At 40.7% G+C, this 19,063-nt stretch overlaps 1 protein-coding gene across 3 annotated transcripts in view; it reads right to left on the bottom strand.

Annotated features, from left to right (window-relative positions):
- Positions 1-537: 537 nt before the first annotated feature.
- The window catches only part of LOC120631336 (eukaryotic translation initiation factor 5), a 40,461-nt gene continuing 21,935 nt past the window's right edge, over positions 538-19,063 (bottom strand). For 2 of the 3 annotated variants that reach the window (XM_039900828.1, XM_039900829.1), the window contains exons 3-13: positions 10,529-10,634; positions 10,033-10,192; positions 8,869-9,106; positions 7,555-7,672; positions 6,594-6,780; positions 5,628-5,726; positions 5,008-5,149; positions 3,891-4,050; positions 3,239-3,446; positions 2,314-2,496; positions 538-1,324 (exon numbers count right to left, since the gene is read on the bottom strand). In XM_039900828.1, coding sequence (XP_039756762.1) covers positions 1,205-1,324; positions 2,314-2,496; positions 3,239-3,446; positions 3,891-4,050; positions 5,008-5,149; positions 5,628-5,726; positions 6,594-6,780; positions 7,555-7,672; positions 8,869-9,025 — 1,374 coding nt within the window. In that variant the 5' untranslated portion in view covers positions 9,026-9,106; positions 10,033-10,192; positions 10,529-10,634 and the 3' untranslated portion in view covers positions 538-1,204. Of the gene's footprint in view, positions 1,325-2,313; positions 2,497-3,238; positions 3,447-3,890; positions 4,051-5,007; positions 5,150-5,627; positions 5,727-6,593; positions 6,781-7,554; positions 7,673-8,868; positions 9,107-10,032; positions 10,193-10,528; positions 10,635-17,194; positions 17,326-19,063 lie in introns of all 3 variants that reach the window. The other variant, XM_039900830.1, reaches the window with a different exon arrangement.

Here is a 19,063-nt window from a genome sequence, read left to right on the forward strand (position 1 = left end):
CATGCTCAACTTCTGTACCCGCACTGTAAGTTTTCAAGTTAACTAAAATAAACGCCGGCCTAACAAAGTCCTAATTGTGAGATTTTCAACCTACGTTTACGTATCCGAACGCGTAAAAGTAAACTACTATTTATATGGTATCGATGGAGCGCCGCCTAGTTAGCATACTGAAAAACCATACACTAGATAGCACTCTTTGAATACCATATAAATAGAAAATGAGAAAAGTAGGTGGCACATCATGTCGCTTTGTAGTCCAAATATCCAAATATCCAAATATTGCATCTCTACGTAACTAAACATTAAACTCGTTGAGACGTCTGTTCACTTGAAAACTTACGCTTAGGGCACAGACAGTGCGTGCTTCGCGGTTTCTACGCTAAACTTATTGGTAACATGTTCTAAGGAGACTTCTTTTTAAAAAGGACTTATTTTAGAGATTGAATGCGAAGCACGTTTTGACATCATCAGTGTTTTAATAATAGTGACAACTATTCTGTTTGAAAAAACAAACTTATTTGGTTTAAATGTAAGGATTTATTGAAAATAAATATGTTAAAATAAAAAATGTATGATGGTTTTTTTTAAATACTTTATTTGAAAAAGCCATGAAAGGGAGGCTCGATTTTACGCCCACGGTGCGACGCCATATGCCAATAGCCGGTCTGACACTGACTGTCCCATCAAAAATAAACATTGATATAAAACCATGCGAAAGGTGGCATAAACGTAAGCAGATAAAGTACATTTATTTTTATTGTTTTATAATAACTTGCATGCCATATTTGTTAACCTGCAATCACACAAATAAAGATTTGAATTTGAAGTTGAATTTAAATTTGATCAATTAAAGTGTTTCCACTCAAATGGGCTCATCAAAGTTAATTTTCTGAGAATGATAAATGGTAATCCTTACTAAAATTATAAATGCGAAAGTGTTTGTTTGCCCATGCTTCAAACTCTAAGCAACCAATAAATGTGGTTGTGGCATACAGTAAGTGGAAAGGACGGAGAGTAACATAGGCTACTTTTTATCCCAGGGAAAAGGTTCCCACGGGATTTGTAAAAAACCATATTAAACGCGGACGACAGCTAGCCTCTTTTATAAAACACTGACGACATCTATGACGTATAGTGACACTACGGTTACGGAGTGCGGGGTGTACGCGGAGGGGCGGGGGGCGAGACGTGTACGTGCGATAGTCTAGATCGCGTCGATGTCGACGTCGATGTCCGCGTCGTCGTCGGGCTGGGGCCGGGGCGCGGGTGCGGCCGCCGGCACCGCCTTGATGGGGGTCACTTTGGCGCGGTCGTCGTACTCGATCTGAAAGGACATAATAAGCATATCAATCACTTATGCAACTTTTCAAGATGTGAATTTCAGATGTTTGTGAGCTATCCTGACCAGATACTTTGTCAGACCTCGATGTTTTTGTTTGCAATGAATTGGTTGGTATTAGGACGAACTACAAATCGATGGGATAAATAAGACCCAATCCAACCAAACCAGACTCACGAGTCGGCATTTGAGACTATAGACCCTTTGAGACGCCTCAATGTCTATGCAAAAGATTCAAACTTTATGTCGTCGCGGAAGTTAGCTGCGAGCTTAACTTCGCGAAGGTAGTAAACTATGACGTCCCGATGAATTGGCTGATACCGAACATTGAATTATGCGCATCGAAACGCACGATATTTAACAAGTCATAAAGTTTTCAGTGCTCTAACCACCTGAGCGTCTTCTTAACCAGGACGCTTTTGGAACCCTCGTAGTTGTAGTTTTAAGTTTACGAATATAACGTACGCATCAAAAGTGGCATCTATTGGCGTACTTGAATAAAGATATTTTTGACTTTGACTTTACACTTTGTTTGACTCTGACTATTTACAGGGTTAAATAAAAATACCAGAAAGCTCTCGACATTATAGTTCTCATCGTTAAAATCAACAATTTTTGTTCTAAGACTTTTCAAAATTCAGTATTAATTCATTTCATACAAATAATTAATAAATCATTTCTGTGAAGTGACATTACACTGAGCAACCAAATAAGTGTGATTCGCGAAGTTGGGTCAGTGACCGCACGATAGAGTCGTGGTGCGCGCGCTGTTGCATATGTCACATTAGTATCTATGTAAAATATTGAATATTTAATATTTCATAAACTATAAAGTTTTAAAAAAAGGCTCAGAACAAAAGTTGTTAGTTTTAATTTTTCCTTGACTCTATATTAGGTTGGCTGTTGGTCAGGCGTTGATCAGGTGTTGGTCAGGTGTTGGTCGGATATACGGCCGGCGTCTGTCAGGCGCTCACCTCGATGTCCTCGCCGCTGTCCTCGTCCGAGTCCTCCTCGTCGGCCTGCTGCAGCCAGTCGATGAAGGGCTGCGCGCGCCGCACCACGTCCGCCACCACCTCCTTGGACGCGAACTTGCGCGACGGCTTGGCGGCCCACTCCAGGATCGTCTTCTCCTCCACGATGTCCAGGTCGTACAGCAACTGGGACACAATAACACTATCAACATCGTCCTATTAACACGGCACAACTCACTCGCCTCATAATCCGTAGTCGACAATGATTATAGGTAGTTCAACGTGAGTTTAGTAAAACAAAACTAGGAACCCACAACGGTACTGACAATGTGTTTGAAATAAGATATCTCAATAATCCGATGCTTCTTTTAGTGAATGCTAAAAATACTATATGCCAGATTAACAAGCATTTGTACCTGCGAGACGTATAGAACGTATCGTTCTGCTGTCAAAGGTAAGAGGCACTCTGGTGCCCCCTAGGTCACGCATACGATTGACCGATTTAATCAAATTTACAGTTGCTGGTCCCTAGCATGGATGTAACAGACCTTCTGGAATTGTAAGTAGTGGCGAATGATCACAAGGCGAGTAACAACTGCCACTGTATCACATACAACAACGGAAAGTGACATAAGTGTATGGCGGATGATGGGGTTGCTTGCGGGTCCGGGGAAAAGTTTGATTGGGGGAAGTGGGAGGGCTTTGATTGGGGTACTGGGGAAGGGTTTGACTGGGGGAAGGGGGAGGTGTTTGGCGGGGTGGTATTTGGGGGGTCGGTTTGGATCGGGGGAGGGGGGGGAGGTCAGGGGCCAACGGAGATTGGATAGGGAGAGAATGAATGTCAAACAACGGGAAGAGTCGGGACGCAGCGGGAGGATAGCAACAAAGCGGGATGTAGAAAGAGAGCTCGTCAGAAGTGGCTCGTTACCTTCAGAGCGGCGGGGACCTTGGGCAGCAGCGAGGCGTTGGTGGCGGCCAGCGCCGTGAGCGCGTGCAGCGCGGCGCGCGGCGCCTTGGGGTCGGCGCGCGCCAGGCGCAGCAGCAGGCCGCGGTGCCGCTTCACGTCGGCGGCCAGCGTGCTGCCGCCCACCAGCACCTCGAACGCCACCAGCAGCGCGCGCGACTTCACCTCCAGCCTGCGGCACGAGGGCCATTCATTACTCTTATTGATTTTAATATATTATATCAATAATAAGTTAAAATAATAATTACAATAAACAATATATATATATATTTGTGAGTAATAAATGGCTTTTTTTTATTATTTATGTTATTGGTTAGAAAAGTTTAAAGCTAATAACAAAATAAGTAAAGTTCTAGTTGTATAGCCAATGCCAAGTTTTAACAAATATAACTAAATTTAAAAAGGCTTCTTAAACCTATTTTCATGAATAGTAAACGTGTTCTCCTTCGGGAGAGACCAACATTAAATGCTTACAATTATTATGAGAATTGCTGATCATTCTAACTTAACGTTGAAAATTTGCCTACCAAAATTTATTGAGTAAATGTGACATTGGTGCAACAGAGATCAAGTTTGCCACTATTCTAATCTGGGCACCACCGGGCGGGGCACGTACCGGTCCGCCTCGTGCAGGATGTCGTTGACGGCCTTGGCGCCTTCCACCTCGCCGGCGTCCGCGCGCTGCTTGAGGAAGGAGTAGAAGATGTCCATGCGCTGCTTCTCGTTCTTCTCGCTGTCCTCCGACAGCGTCATGCTCTTCGCGCCCTCCGTTAGATCTGGAACGGACACTCGTCACATATGAACATTGAAGAGGTTACTATACTGCACCATAGAGATCCTCCTGCTTTTCGCGGAGTATAGCAAATTAAGCTTAATTATCATAATAAATCAAAGAATTCCAAGCAAAGTGACGCCGGCTTCTATACAATATTCGACTATCAGTTGCCCCTGCTGTGGGAACAGTATGTTTTCGTAGTAATAACAAGTAGCCTATGTTATCCTCCGTCCTTTCGTAAAATGGGATTGGTTGCTTACATAGGGCGTAAAAGACAAACATACACACTTTCTCATTAATAATATAAGCAAGTTTAAATAATAATATAAGCAGTGTTATTAACCGACATCCTTCTAACGTATTCGTTCTCGACTTCAGTATATCTGGTTACTAAAGATTAAGATGTAAATATATCGGCGGTACACCCACATTTTCTATCAAAGTCAGTTAGTTTTTGCAACTTAAAGCTAGTTGTAGCACGTTTTTGATGTATGCAAAAACGTTATTATATTTAGTACATTATTATTATTATCAAAATCGTTTATTTTTTTATTATAAAGATTGCTTTGCTATATGCCATTTTTTTAGAAGGCATGAAATTCTTAAGCATCTGAGCCATGATCGTCAACAATATTCAAATAATATTGTTTTACTCGATGGTAGTAGCGCATGGTCCTACAAACAAAAAAAACGATCTTAAATCATTGGCTTGTAGGCCAAAGAACCATGTCTAGTATTTCATCAGTCTTTATAAAACTTGTTAAGTTATCGTTTTGTTGTAAAACCTCTGTCGTCCCCACACTTTACTCGTAAAACAAAAGAAACAGTGTTATGCTTAAGAGTTTTCCTAAAAATAAGATAACATTTCAGCTCTAGCTTAGATAGGAGTTTTGAGATTTTGTTTTGACATTTTTGGGTTTTCAATTTGAGTTTATACGTCATGCGATATGTTACGAACCTTGCATCCTCGCCCTGACGGCAGCCTCGCTGACGTCCACCGTCCAGTTGCCATCGTCGTCGTCGTCGTCGGCCGCTTTCGCCTTCTCCTTCTTGCTGCTCTTCGGGTTAGGCGTGGTCGGAGTGACCGGGGCATCGCTCTCCTATCAAAGGACAACAGTTATAATGAAAAGGGTCATGGTGTCTTTGATAATGGTTACAAAAGAGTAAGCACCAAGTAAAAATCATTATTTACAGTTTTAAAAACAAATAAGGTCCTAATACAAGGGCGCTTTTCGTCAAGTGTGTCATGTTTGTTGCAACTCAGCGACCTGCTTAGGAATGGAGATTCTAAGGAGTCGTAAAAAACTCAGCAGTTACTCTATTTATTTAAGATCAACACCGTTAATTTATTTATTTCTTCAATCTTGTGTGTATAATAACAATTTTTTCAGTTGTGGGAATCGAACGCACGGCCTTGGACGCAGAAAGCAGGAACGTTGCCCACTGCGCCAATTGGCCGTCGTCGATACGTCGTCGATATGGCCCCCCACAAGGGCATAAAGAAGGTCAGGGAAAAGGGATGCGGATAGGGAAGAGGTGAAAAAAAAACAGTGATCGTTGGTGTTCTGGTGCCCTTACATTCTTGCCGTCGTGGTTTTCCCCATCATGATTGCCGTTGGCGGCAGGCCCGCTGCGCTTGGAGCGTTTGCCGCGATTGCCCTCCGTCAGCGAGGAGCCCTGCAAAGACAAACCAAATATATTAAGTGTTGCCCGCACGATTGATTTCATCTTTATATGGTTATAGTACGACAGGCCTCATATCTGTAAGATAATTATAATACATTCACTGAGAATCATGCACACATGGGGGCAGCGACAAGATTTGAATAACTTTAATGTTCGTTCCCTCTCCAAAAAAACATTTTTCTCCATACCCTCAGACCTCGACTGTTTTATATAAGGATATAATCTATTATCTTTATATCCATTCTTTATATAATATTTACGTAAATGTAGTATTTATATATATATATATATATTGTATCTTTAATACAACGTGTAACCGAATGAAGAAATAATATTGTAGGATGCATCAGTATATTTCATAAGGAAGCATGCACAAATATTAAATTAAAGAAAGCATTTTTATATTTCCATGCAAACGAATTCAAATCATTCGAAGTGTTTACTCATGACAACCCTATCGAAGGTAAAAGACCGACACGAGCATAGTACCTACGCTACGCGACGCGTACCTAATAAAGTGACAGAAGTCACTTGATTTACTTTTGCATGTGGTGTTAGATTTGTATCTGATTTCTTTTAGTAAAAACTATGGCAATGGCTTACTTAAAAAACTATTAGCGTTTCAGTTTCACAGACAAGTTTCAGAGACAGTCAATAATGTACATCTAAAGCCTGTGTAGTATTACTGCGGTTTTCCTTTACACGTTGTATATCATGTAACAGTTTATAATCATAAGCTTTGTATTTGCCATATCCACACTTGTTTTTTCGTACGTCCCAACATTGGCTGGTAGTCCGCCTTTTGTAAACTTTTTTTTTTGTGTGTGTTCAATAAAGTCTGTTTTTACAATCCAGTACCTGCATGCTGGGGTCGGCGGCGGGCGGGTTCTTGAGTATGAAGGTGTTGAGCTTGTGGTTGAAGTCCAGCACGCCGTGGTAGCCGCACGCCTTGCAGCCCTGCGAGATGGTGTTCCGCTTGGTGGACACGATCAGCTCCGTCTCCGGGTTGTCGCACTCCGGGCACAGCACGAACTTGCGGATGAACCTGCATCACGCGAACGATCGTTTGTGTTATAACAAATGTCAAAGACACTTTTGACGCGTGCATATTACCAGAGCCATTAAAGAATAGATATATAAAAGGTGGCCGATGTCGTGCTATCTCTTTCGCACAATATAAAGGCGTGCGAGCGAGATAGTAAATTTATAAATCTATTCTTTAACTGCGCGGGTTACACAATTTTTAATTAACAGGGTATTGAGATAATGGTGAAAACTAAATTCTTTTTTTTTGTGTCAGTAGCCTATCGCCGATTATCCACACTCTACATAATCTTCAATCACCTTGGCATGACATAAAGCTCACATATGAATGCTCGAGTCGATGTGGTGTGCGAACGCACAGTAGCGTTTGTTAAGCAAATTGTAAATGAGAATAAATACTGAATGCTCTAAATCAATCTTGAAAAGATAGTGTACACTGGCAAAGTGGAAGGAAAGAGACCTCGAGGACGTAGCCCCATAAGTCGATCAGATCACATCTGCACTGCTCTCGACACCAAAGTGAATATTGCATTACATGTTGCTAAAAGCAAGAGTCAAATGCTAAATCGTCCAAATGGTTGTTAAGTGGAAGGGGTCCTCCTTGCTGTGGGGACCCACAGCAATGAGCGACGTAGAGAGAGAATGCTCTTAAAAGTCTTAGTCTAGACTTAAAAATGAGAGGTTTGCGCGTAGATAGACTAATGATGTTGATAATGATGACGGTGACGATGGTGATGGTAATGGTGATGATGATGATGATGACGGCAGTAGTTACCCGTCCAGCAGGTCCTGCAGCTTGGCGGAGTCGTGGCTGCCGTTGACGATGAAGCGCTCATTCTTGTAATCGAACTGTGTCTGTGCGCCCAACTCGCAGCCGAAGTATTTGGTCGGATCTAGAACATACGTAGTATTGTTGAGTTTAACGCAAATTGTTTATAAAATTTTTAAATATCCAAATTCCGTTGGATAATCCTATGTATTAACAAAAACTATTAAAACTGTAAATTAATAAATTAGTTGTATAGTTTAGTTGAGAATTTAAGTGGGAGGTCTCGGGTTCGATTCCCGGTAAGGACAATTTGGTAATTTATATTTTCTGCATTTTCTCTGGTCTGGTCTGGTGGGAAGCTGTGGCTAGTTACCACCCTACCACACAAAGACGTGCCGCTAAGCGATTTAGTGTTCCGGTGCGAAGTCGCGTAGAAACCGATTAGGGGTATGACCACCATACACCCTGACAATTTAGCCCGCTACCATCTTAGACTGCATTATCACTTACCACCAGGTGAGACTAAAGTCAAGGGCTAACTTATAGTGGAATAAAAAAAATATATATATTCCATTTTGTAAAATGAAGCTAAAGTTAGTTTAAGTGTATTACGAGTTAAATGCAATATCAAGAAGTAGCAGGGAGCAGGCGAGTGTGAAATGGAAGTAAAATTGAGCGCGTAAGTGGGATGCGTCCACGGAAATGGGATTTCACGCCGGAACGACGTTTCCTAAACGCTTTCCAATGTTACGTACTCTTAGTTTTATGCCATTTGGTGTTGACATTGTCTCTAAAACATCTATGCTATCAATAAAAAGAAACTAGATAAGATTTTACGTATAAATGTACGTAGGGGATAATCTTAAAAGAACTTTGTCTAAAAACCGATTCTCTTACATATGGAATGCTATATTTTCGCGAGTTACATCAGTCAGATGACATGTGTTGACTAAATAAGTGGCCCGCGCAGTTCTGTTGCGCTAGTTGTTCTCGCTTGCTTTACAAATACCATTACTTCAGACTGAAATACTATTATTATTGAAATACAATATACCCAATGCTTCCAGATAAAGCTCTTTTTATAATTATTAGAATCCGTTCAGTAGTTTCTCGGGTGTAATAACACCGGCAACCACGCCCTGCAGATTGGAACACAGGGTTGCAACTAGGCTGCTTAGCGGCAGAAATAAACATGGTGGTAATACTTCCCCAGACGAGTTTTGTCACGAAAAGACTACCTACGGATAGATACATAATAGGACAAGAAATAAAAAAGAAGAAGGTATAAAGGTAGATATTATGTTATGTCAGTGTACTCACAGGTGGCGGGTCTGCCAAGCGCCTTGGCCACCTCGGGCATGTTGACGATGACGGTCTTGATGCCGTTGCCCTTCCCCTCCACTTTGGCGCAAATGCGCGGCATCTTGTAGCGGTAGAACGCGTCCGCCACGTTGCGGTTCACGTTCACGGACCCCATGGCGACGGCTGCGCTTACTTCACTTAATTATTAAACCTAACTAATTATTCCAGAGGGTTGGTAATTGTTTTTACACCGGATCTGAAAACAAAATATAATGCGGTAAGCGATGGGCCAAAGCATTCTGGAGCTCCATAACATAAAAGACCGCAACAACGTATCAACAGAGCCAGGATAACAATCCTCACGTATTTTTTTGATATTAAATATCTAATCCGGCGTTTAGATAAGTTGACCGCAAATTCAAGTAAATCAAATAATAAAATAAATATACTACGACTATACACACATCCCCGTCTAGCCCCAAAGTAAGCGTAGCTTGTGTTATGGGTACCAAGATGACTGTTGAATATTTTTATGAAGAATATAAATAAATAATTATTATATACAGATAAACACCTAGACACTGAAAAACATTCATGTTCATCCAACAAACCTTCAGTTGTGGAAATCGAACCAACAGCTTCACACGCCTTTGAGAACCTTATCGAGTTTCTCGATGTTTTCCTTCACCGCTAAGCACGTGGTATACAGGATTAATTTAAAAAATACCAGAAAGTTCTAGCCCTTGCAGTTCCTATCATTATAACTACCGGCTTTTGTTTTACGACTTTTCAAACTTCAGTATTAATTCATTTAATGGAATAAAATTAATAAATCATGTTATTTCTGTTGAGTGACATTACACTGTGTAACCAAATACATTTGATAAGACAACGTCGCGTAGTCGTGTCAGTGACTGCACGATAGCTTCGTGGTTCGAGCGCTGTTGCCGATGTTACGTTACAGAGTAGTAACAAGTAGAGTATCCATTTATATATCGATAGGTTGTGAAATATATATAGAGTTACAAAAAGTCATAAAACGCAACTTGTTAGTTTTAATGTAAACACAACTACAGGCAGAGAGATATCTGGATTCTTTTATTTGACCCTGTATGAGTGCTCAAAACGCACATAGCTCCGAAACATTGGTGCGTCTACATGGGGCCCGAGGGCGGCACTCACCGGGTGCAGTGTGTCACGTGCTCGAGCAGTGGCGGGCGGGCGGGTTAGCGCGACAGGAGCGGCATAGAGCGGCGGGCCCAGGGCACCCGCGGAGCGCGCCAGTCACGTCTGCCGCAGCGGCAACAGCTTCCGATGCCTGTTACTGCAGAACTTGGATCTTCTGCAACAACGACTACGCTGTGGAACGCTCTGCACGACCAAGTTCGGCGCTCACTATCTTCATATAAAACTTAATTCGCTATACTTTGCGAAAAGTAGGAGAATCTGTATGGTGTAATTTATAATTTCTTCAATCCTTATAGACCAAACAGATCTTCGGAAATGTATCCTCTACGCACGTTTCGTTCCGAAACCGGGGCATCCTCATTGAACAGATTATAAATTGCACCATACAGATTCTGCTGCTTTTCGCGGTGTGTAGCAATTGAGCTTTTTTTATAACATATCATGGAATTCCGCAATATAACGTCGCTTCTATCCAAGGAAGATACGTCACCTGCGAGCAGTATTGCTTGGTGTGTGAAGCGTCATGCACGCTCGTCGGCTGTCGGCACCCTTCGCCGCAACAAACCGACCACTCTCCTCGCACTGTACTGATGTCTCTGCAACAAGTCAAACGCGCGTTTAGTACTTCGGAACATCTTCTTTCCACGGAGGCTGGCCACATGTGTGTACCAGAGAGCTCAGACTTACAGATTTAATCAGGCAGATAAAGAGACATGGTCAGAAGGCAATGGCATCAGCATATTTTATCGCCACGGCCCTACAACTACTTTTTTTAAGTTGGCAACCACATAGTGCATCTACCTAGGGAACATACGGTGGGTATACCCGGAGGGCTTCACTACGTTTACTGTGTGTTGTGTAAACGTCTATAATAATAATAATAATAAAGCTTTATTTACATTCCTTACAATTAAGTTCCTTACTGGCTAAATATAATAGAGTCAAATACAATTTTCCTTAATCCTAAATTCTTATTTTCTATTTTAATGTTTTCATAGCTAAGTAATATATTGCCCTTATTGTACTTATACTATCTAATTTACGTAAGGACCGCCAGCGGCGGTAAAAGCCTCTTCCATATTTTTCCATTTGCACCTGTCCCTTGCAAGAGTACTCCATGTCTTACCCGCAACTTTCGCGATGTCGTCCTCCCATCTTTTCAATGGCCTACCGGGTCTTCTCTTCCAATCCGTGGGATGCCAGTTGGTAACAATTTTTGTCCATCTACTATCTTGACATCTTTGAATGTGACCCGCCCATCTCCATTTAAGTTGCATAATTAGCTTTATGGCGTCTCTTGCTTTGGTCTCTCGTCTTATATCAGAGCACCTAATGCGGTCTTTTAGTTTAAGGCCAACTATACTCCTCTCCAAACCTCTTTGACATGTCCTTATTTTTTTCAATGTCCTGATTGAGAGAGGCCAGGACTGGCATGCATAGGTAAGACATGGTAATATACACGTCTCTAGCGCTTTTGTTTTTAATCTTATTGGTAAATTTCCTTTAAAAATTTCCTTCATGCTCCAATATTTTTTCCATGTATTGGTGATTCGTCTATCTATTTCTTTGTCAATAGAGTTTTGGAATGAGATCAGATGACCAAGATAGATATATTCTTCTACGTATTCTATAACTTTCGATTGTATTTGTATCTGACTGCATGTGGAGTTTGTGATAATTTTCGTTTTTTCTTGATTTATATGCAGACCTACTTTCATACTTTGTAAATTTAATGTTTCCAACATATACTGTAGACCATCTGAACTTTCAGAAAATAGTACTATGTCGTCCGCAAACCTCAGGTGTGACAAGAAGCTACCGTATATCTTTAGCCCGACGTTGTCCCAATTTAGTGTCCTGAATATATTTTCAAGGACAGCTAAAAAAAGCTTTGAAGAGAGCGGGTCGCCTTGCCTTAAACCTCTTTCTAATTTAAATTAGAAAGAGGTGTAAACGTCTACCAGCCAGGAAAGTTCTGCGGTTCCTGGCGGTGACCAGTATATGTTACGAACTATAGATAGTGGCGATCACAATAGATTGGCAACGGTCGGTATTCAAGTGCAGCAGTTCACTCAAAGTAGATGGAGACTGTTGGATAAGTTGCATATGGAACGATTTGCTTTGAAACCATTAACCACTTAATGTGTGAACGGGTTAACTTCGCAAGCTTAATGTAGCATTTCATAACAATATTATAAACTGTTTAAGGGTGCTGAAGTAAGCATGCCAATATATGTACATCTCTGTAAAATTCCATTGCAAGTAATGTATTATCAACCTTAGCAGCTTATTCAAGTAAAATAGTAGCCCACTCAGGATAAAATACTTATAAGAAATTAAATGTAATGTAGGTGCCTAAAGTATTAAACTGTCGATTCTGGTTATCACTCACATGGTGTAACAATTAATCAAATGATTGGTGCACCGTGACAGGTGTCAGTTTTAAACCGAACTCTGCAGTTCGCAACGATCTATGGCGCTCGCAGCAAATCGCCCACTTCGCAACCACTCCTTGTATATAAGATTCGGATAGAAATGTTATATCGCTAACAATGATAAATTCTAATCACCTTATCAGTTAAGTAGTAGACATACGTGACGTAACAAACTCGTAATGTGTGCAAATACAATGAATCGTCGGTTACCAGCTGACTCGACGTGACATCGGAATGCCGGCAACTGCTAAGTAGAGCAAACGTCAGCTTCGGCCGAGCTGTTTCATATTACAAGCATTCACAGACGTTTGATAAGGCCACGTCCGCACGACAGCTTGATAAGCGCACTGCATACAATATCGAGCACTGTGACGTGAGACGTGTAATACTATGCAGTAGTCTTAGTACAAGATTTGCGTGCACGCAATCGTAAATTCGTTTTCGAGTATTAAACTCTGTATAGTCGAAATAAAAATAAACCTAACATTTCTCGTTTTAGAATCGAAAAACGTGACTCTTCTGAAATTTTACATGAGTTGTGTCAAAAGACCGAGTTAAAGAATTGTAAGCAAATTTGGGCTTTAATTTAATAAAAATAAGATCCATTTCACTCCGATATTCAAGTATAACCATACTCGAAAACGACTCATCGAGTGCGAGCGGGCAAATATTGCACTAAGGCTACAGCAGTAAATCGACGCGGGCCAGCAATTTATGATTATATTTGCTGTGAGTAAACAGCGCACCGAAAATACTTTTTATCGCATTTTACTCGTGATTATTTTCATGTATCTTTAATGAAATAGGTAATAAATGAGTTCAAAAGCGTTTTTCTTTGTAAGGTTAGACGCACGAATAAAATTCAAACTGAATAAAACATACCTATTTTAAGAAACTTCCGTAAGTTAAAGTAGTAGTTAGTGATAGTAGTTTCTACCTATTTTAAGTAGTGATCGTTTACAAAATGATATTCCAATTACCAAATTATCTGCAGAAAATATTATTTTTGCTCTTCATTTTACAAGTTCCTGCTATTAGGGGTGTAAGTAGAAGTGCGTCTATTTTGAGCTTTAAACGTGAGCATATGATCCTATTTTACACTGAAGTAGTGAGTGCTTGGATACTCCAAACCATCGACGAATAGCGAAGTATTAAATAATGCAATCACGGAGTCATGACACTTTAACGTAAAATGGACCTTATTTACAACTTAAAGTGTTTTTCACGATCTCCCTGGCGCAACGGCGAGCGCTGTTGTTTTAATTGTAGGTCCTGGGTTTCCTCCCCGGAATAATAAAGGGGTCGCTACTTCATGTTCAGGTTTATAACTTAACTTTACTGAACATACTTACTCCTATTATGTAATCAAAACAAGTCTGTTTGGCGACCGACCGACATAAGGGGGGGGTGGTGCAAGTTGTAAGCTAGCTAGATAGGCTTGCGCTTTAAAATTATTATGCCTGATGAAAGTAATGATGCGTTCTAAGTTGTTTTACAACTTACATCCACGCTTCTTCATCCTGCGCTGCTGAAAGCTTTTGTTAATACCAGTAGTATAGAATGTAAAGGTAATCCCACCAAAAACATGCTGTAAAAAACTAGCCATGTCTCGATGGAGCTGCTTGTTATCTCTAAAAAGTAATGAAATCTAGATAAAGTCGTGCCTAGTCTAAGGTTCCTTACTGCGATTTCTTTATTATTATAGTTAATGTTGAGTGAGTTGGCATCAGGTGCTCTATGACACCACTGCAACAATCACACAACAACGCCAACGCCAACGCCAAGACCGATTACATGACTACGTACTAGAGATTGGGAGAGTGCAAACCTCATACTACGTATACGGTATACCCCTAGTAAGGATAAATGAAATCTATACTTAACTAAATAGAAAAAAAACGGACTTTTACAGTGTTACATTTCGTGGCTCGGTATGTAAATAATGCGTATATGTATTAATTAAAAGAAATAGAAAGTAAACATTACAAACTTCCGTGTGACTTACGAAAGACAATCACCTACTGCAGTCACCGAGCTGACATTTGGCAAATCGAAGGAAACAACAAGCCAAGGTGATCCCGATCTTCGGCTGCAAAGTTACCAAGCGCCTGACAACTTGCAACTTACGAATTCAAAACAAATAGCACGTGCACTGAGTACATCGCTGAATATGCCATAATCAACACGGCAACCACCAAGCCAATATAACCTTTAAAAACCTTTCACTGCAATCGAAATTACCATGTTATACCTTTTGATATTTTGCACACTCGCTTCCATGATTATGTTACAAGTTTGTCCTTGGAATGGCGCATTCGGATTGGTCAATATACCTGCGTTTCATGCACACATGCATACAATGTCGTAAAATTATTTACCGCTTTTGGCTACCGTAGGGTCACCAGTTGTATTGTTGTCAAGAGCAAGTCCTGATGTAATTAATGCTATAGCCTGGACTTCAAATTATGCAGCACGGCTAGCATGGGAAGGAGACAATTATATGCCCGGGGAAAGGATAAAAATGTATCTTCTCCCACAGCTTTATCAAATCTCAGAGCACTGGCGCACAAGTTAAAATAATATCCAAATAATATACGGAGGTAAACTTCTCCTATTCCATGTTCCCGGGCTTTAGGAGGTGGACACGTTAGTTATATCCCTTGTTAGGGGATATAATCGGGGGATATAATTATTATCTCCTACCTGGGCTAGCCCTGCTGGAGGAGGTTATGAGTTCCCGGGTTCGGTCCCTAGCGGAGCAGTTTAGGCAGTCTGAATATTCTCTGGAGTGGTCTAGTGGGAGGCTTTGGCCGTTGCTAGTTACCATCCTATCGACAAAAATGTGCCTCTCATCGAGTCAGCGTTCAGGTATGATGAGACCGACTAGGGCTATGATTTCATAACCATGAGCCTTAACGTACTAGTGGGAACACATCTCTTGGAGGAAGGAGGGATTTAGGGCTTAATTCCACTAATGCATGTTTTCACTAAACACGAACACCTAAATAAGTAATGCCTAATCGAAGGCATGCTGGTATCCTCACCATGTTTTCCTTCACCGTTGGAGCAAGTGATATTTTAATTACTTAAAACGCAAAACAACATCCCAGCACGCACCTCTAACTTAGAAAAGTTAGAGGGGTGTGCCACCTAGTAGGTAGATTACCTACTAGCTCGACTTCATTTTCTGGGAGCAGAGTTCGAACTGTTGTGAAGGAAAACATGGCGAGTATACCAGCATGCCTGAGAGTTCTACATTGTGTTCTCAAAGGTGTGTGGAGTCCACCAATCCGCACTGGGAAAGCATGGTGGACTACGGCCCTAACCTCTTCTCTTTGTGGGAGAAGACCCGTGCTCTGTAGTGGGTCGGTAATGGTTTGATGTGTTGTTGATTGTGATGGTAATTTAAAAAAACGTCACCAGTAAATGGCATATTTTAAAACACCCCAGATTTTTATGTTCTCTGCCATTCATGATGCCAAAGGTTTTTTATCTTTTTCAACCTTCTCAGTTGATATTTGCTACCCGGAAGCTTTAAGTTTGAGCCATCATGATAAACATGTTTAAGAAGTCTTTGCTGTTGAGCTTCGGCGTACTTTTTTGATTATGCCAATGTCCCAGTGGTGGCAGTGGCATGTACAAGGTTTTTTACGAGGGTATGCATATAGAAAGTTGACATAGACTGGAAAAATCCTCCACCTATCAGAGTAGTACTAGAGTCACTTGTAGAGCTCTCTTATTGAGCTGAGCGTTTACCTGGCCACATAACTTCTTGTTTATGATAAAATGTAAATAAAACTAATATAAAATTTCAGTTTAGGCAGTGCTATTGTGCAAGTATAAAGTGCATGCCACTGTGCGGAGATCAAGATTTCTTAAGAGTCACGGTACTTAAGAACCACGGCGACTGCCTTGGCTAACAACCCCCAGTATTTTGGTCGGAATCGTTGTTGTTAGAATCTCAATGTTAGATGCCTGATTCAAAACTCTTTCAAATGGCAACCCTATCCAACGATTCGCATTTCGTACAGGAGATTTATAGTTTCCGGTTGTAGAGCCGCGAGGCAGCCATTGTGCTATGCGAGATTTAGCCGGCACGAGTGACGAGCGGGGAACTGGTTGCAGCAGGGCCACAACCTTGTATTTTAAACGAAAGTTTTAACTAACACGCACAACATTGCGCATTAAAATCAATTGGCGCCTTACGAGGGTAATGCAGCATCATCAGTACAATCATTAGTACTTGAACTTAAACAGATTATTGAATTAGAATTAACGCGACGCAGAGAGTTACAAAATATTTTAAATGTTTTTTGAACTATAAAAGCTGAAACTACACTATAAGTAATTCTCGAAAGAACTTAGCTTTCCCAGGTTAACACACTTATGTTTGGCTGTTATCGTTTATCAGTTCTCGCCATACTGAGTGGAGGGTGTTCCAACAAGAAAATGACTATCCGTCTAGTCACCATTAGATAGTAAGAATTGACCGAAATAACGTGTGTTTACATAGTTAGACTAATACTTGTATATGTTAAAAAAATATTGTATATTTTTATGTTTTGTAATTAAAAAAATATTGTATATTTTTTTTATTACAAAACATATCCGTTCGTGAAAAATATACCAAGTTTTCAAGTTCGAAGAGGACATGTTATGCCGATTCCACATAAGTGAAATAAGGGCAAGAAGTAGTCTAAAGAAGAAGATTACATAATTACCGTTCCCGCGCGTTTATTACTTTGGTACTTCCAACGCAACGAATGGTTCCGACGCCGCTTATGAGACGAGCGCGTGGCTCTACGTCTAGTCGCCGACGCTTTATCAACCGCGATTCGTCGCGCTCCGATGCCTGTGTGAAAATTGATTGATTTCCATATGAAAGTTGGGTGATTTATACGTTATAACTGCCTGGGAAGTGATATTTACATAGTAGACAGACGGAGAGTGACCACTGCGCCAGAGATCGTCAAGTAACTCAGTTTGAATACGTGATTTTTAAAAAAACACGAGTCTAAGTGCCAAAGAGAAATGTTTTTGTTTTGCACTAGAGCATTTTAGATTTTCGCTGGCTTAGAAATGAGCTTAGCTGGCAAATCTTTAATAACATTCTACAATAACAACTATCAATTCAAATAAGCAAAAATTCTTTTTCTGTTTTTCTTAAAAATCCTCCGATAGTGAACTTTCGTGAGCAAACAAATCCTACAGAAAAAAAAAAACGAAAAATGACGGTAGTAAGATCCCGGCTAGAATGTGTGGGAGAAGTTTATCTTCACGGGGAAAGGACGAAATATTTATGATCTCATACAGTTTTAACCTCTTTCCGAGCACAAGAAAATATAGGTGTAATAATATAATAAATACACAGGGGTAGAATTCTCCTATTTCCTATTTTCGTGCTTTGGCAGGTGGACACGTAAATTTCATCCCGTCAGGGGATATAATTTTTGTATCCTGCCTATGCTAGCCAAACTGGTACATTTAATTTCATCTCGTGTTAGTCATCGATTATAATTGGGGAATATAAAAATATTGTCTCTTGCTTATGCTACGGCTAGCTTAGCTAGGTAGGTAGGTAATGTTCAACAAAATGGCAAACCTAGAATAAATCAAGACGCGACAAACTTCGCGCGCCGCACCCCTAGCGCATTGCGGGCTTCGCTAGTAATTGGACACTAGCACATTGCCGGTGCAGTCTGCAGCAAATAGGTGCAGGGTAGACGTAGGCTAGGCGGTGCACATTATACCGAAGTAGTACACTTACAAGTGCAGTCTTAACTCGTATGGATATAGTTCACATGCACACTGGGCTAGCTGACCTTTATTGGCAGCTGCTTTAACATGAGTTACTCCAGTATTTTAACATAAGTACAAAGTCACTGTGACTTTGTGGTCTTGTCAAACTACTGGCGTAGCCCAGGTCGACCAGGCCTACGTTTGTCCTTTATTTCGCCTTCTTAATGAATTGGAGCAGATTGCACTTTGTATTGGGTATTATATGTCCCGGATATTCTTGCTTTCTTTCTTACACTTTTGAGAATCTCTATGGACTTCCACATTCTCTGCAACACGGTGGTATCACGAACATGGTCTCTCCAAGATATTCGAAGCATTCACCTGTACACCTACATCTCGAAAGCTCCCAGTTTTTTGCTCATTGCTTGGGTGAGTGTCCAGGCTTGTACTCCACATAATAACAACACAGAGAATATATAACGAGGTGATATTCGCAAACGAGAGAGATTTGCATTGATTATGCAGAAAATGCAGTAGGTTAGAAGTTTTCCAAAAAATTATAAGAATTATAATACAAAAAATCTTTCTGAAATGTTATTTGGCATTTCAGATTTTCAATGGTCGCATACCATACTAAGGTGTTTCGCGTTTCCTTCCTCCGACATTTTATTCAAAACCCGTCCATTGTATCCAAATAAAAAATCTTCTGTTTATAAACTACCGGCTGTGTTTGCAAAATATTCGCAATACAATGTCATCACATTCTTGTTACAATAATTACTTAGGTACAACTCATAATATAACATAACTTGTAGCGTTGACACGGGATATGGTGTCATACACAAGTGAAA

Source organism: Pararge aegeria, chromosome 18 (assembly GCF_905163445.1).
Source record: "Pararge aegeria chromosome 18, ilParAegt1.1, whole genome shotgun sequence".
NCBI classification, from domain to species: Eukaryota; Metazoa; Arthropoda; class Insecta; order Lepidoptera; family Nymphalidae; genus Pararge; species Pararge aegeria.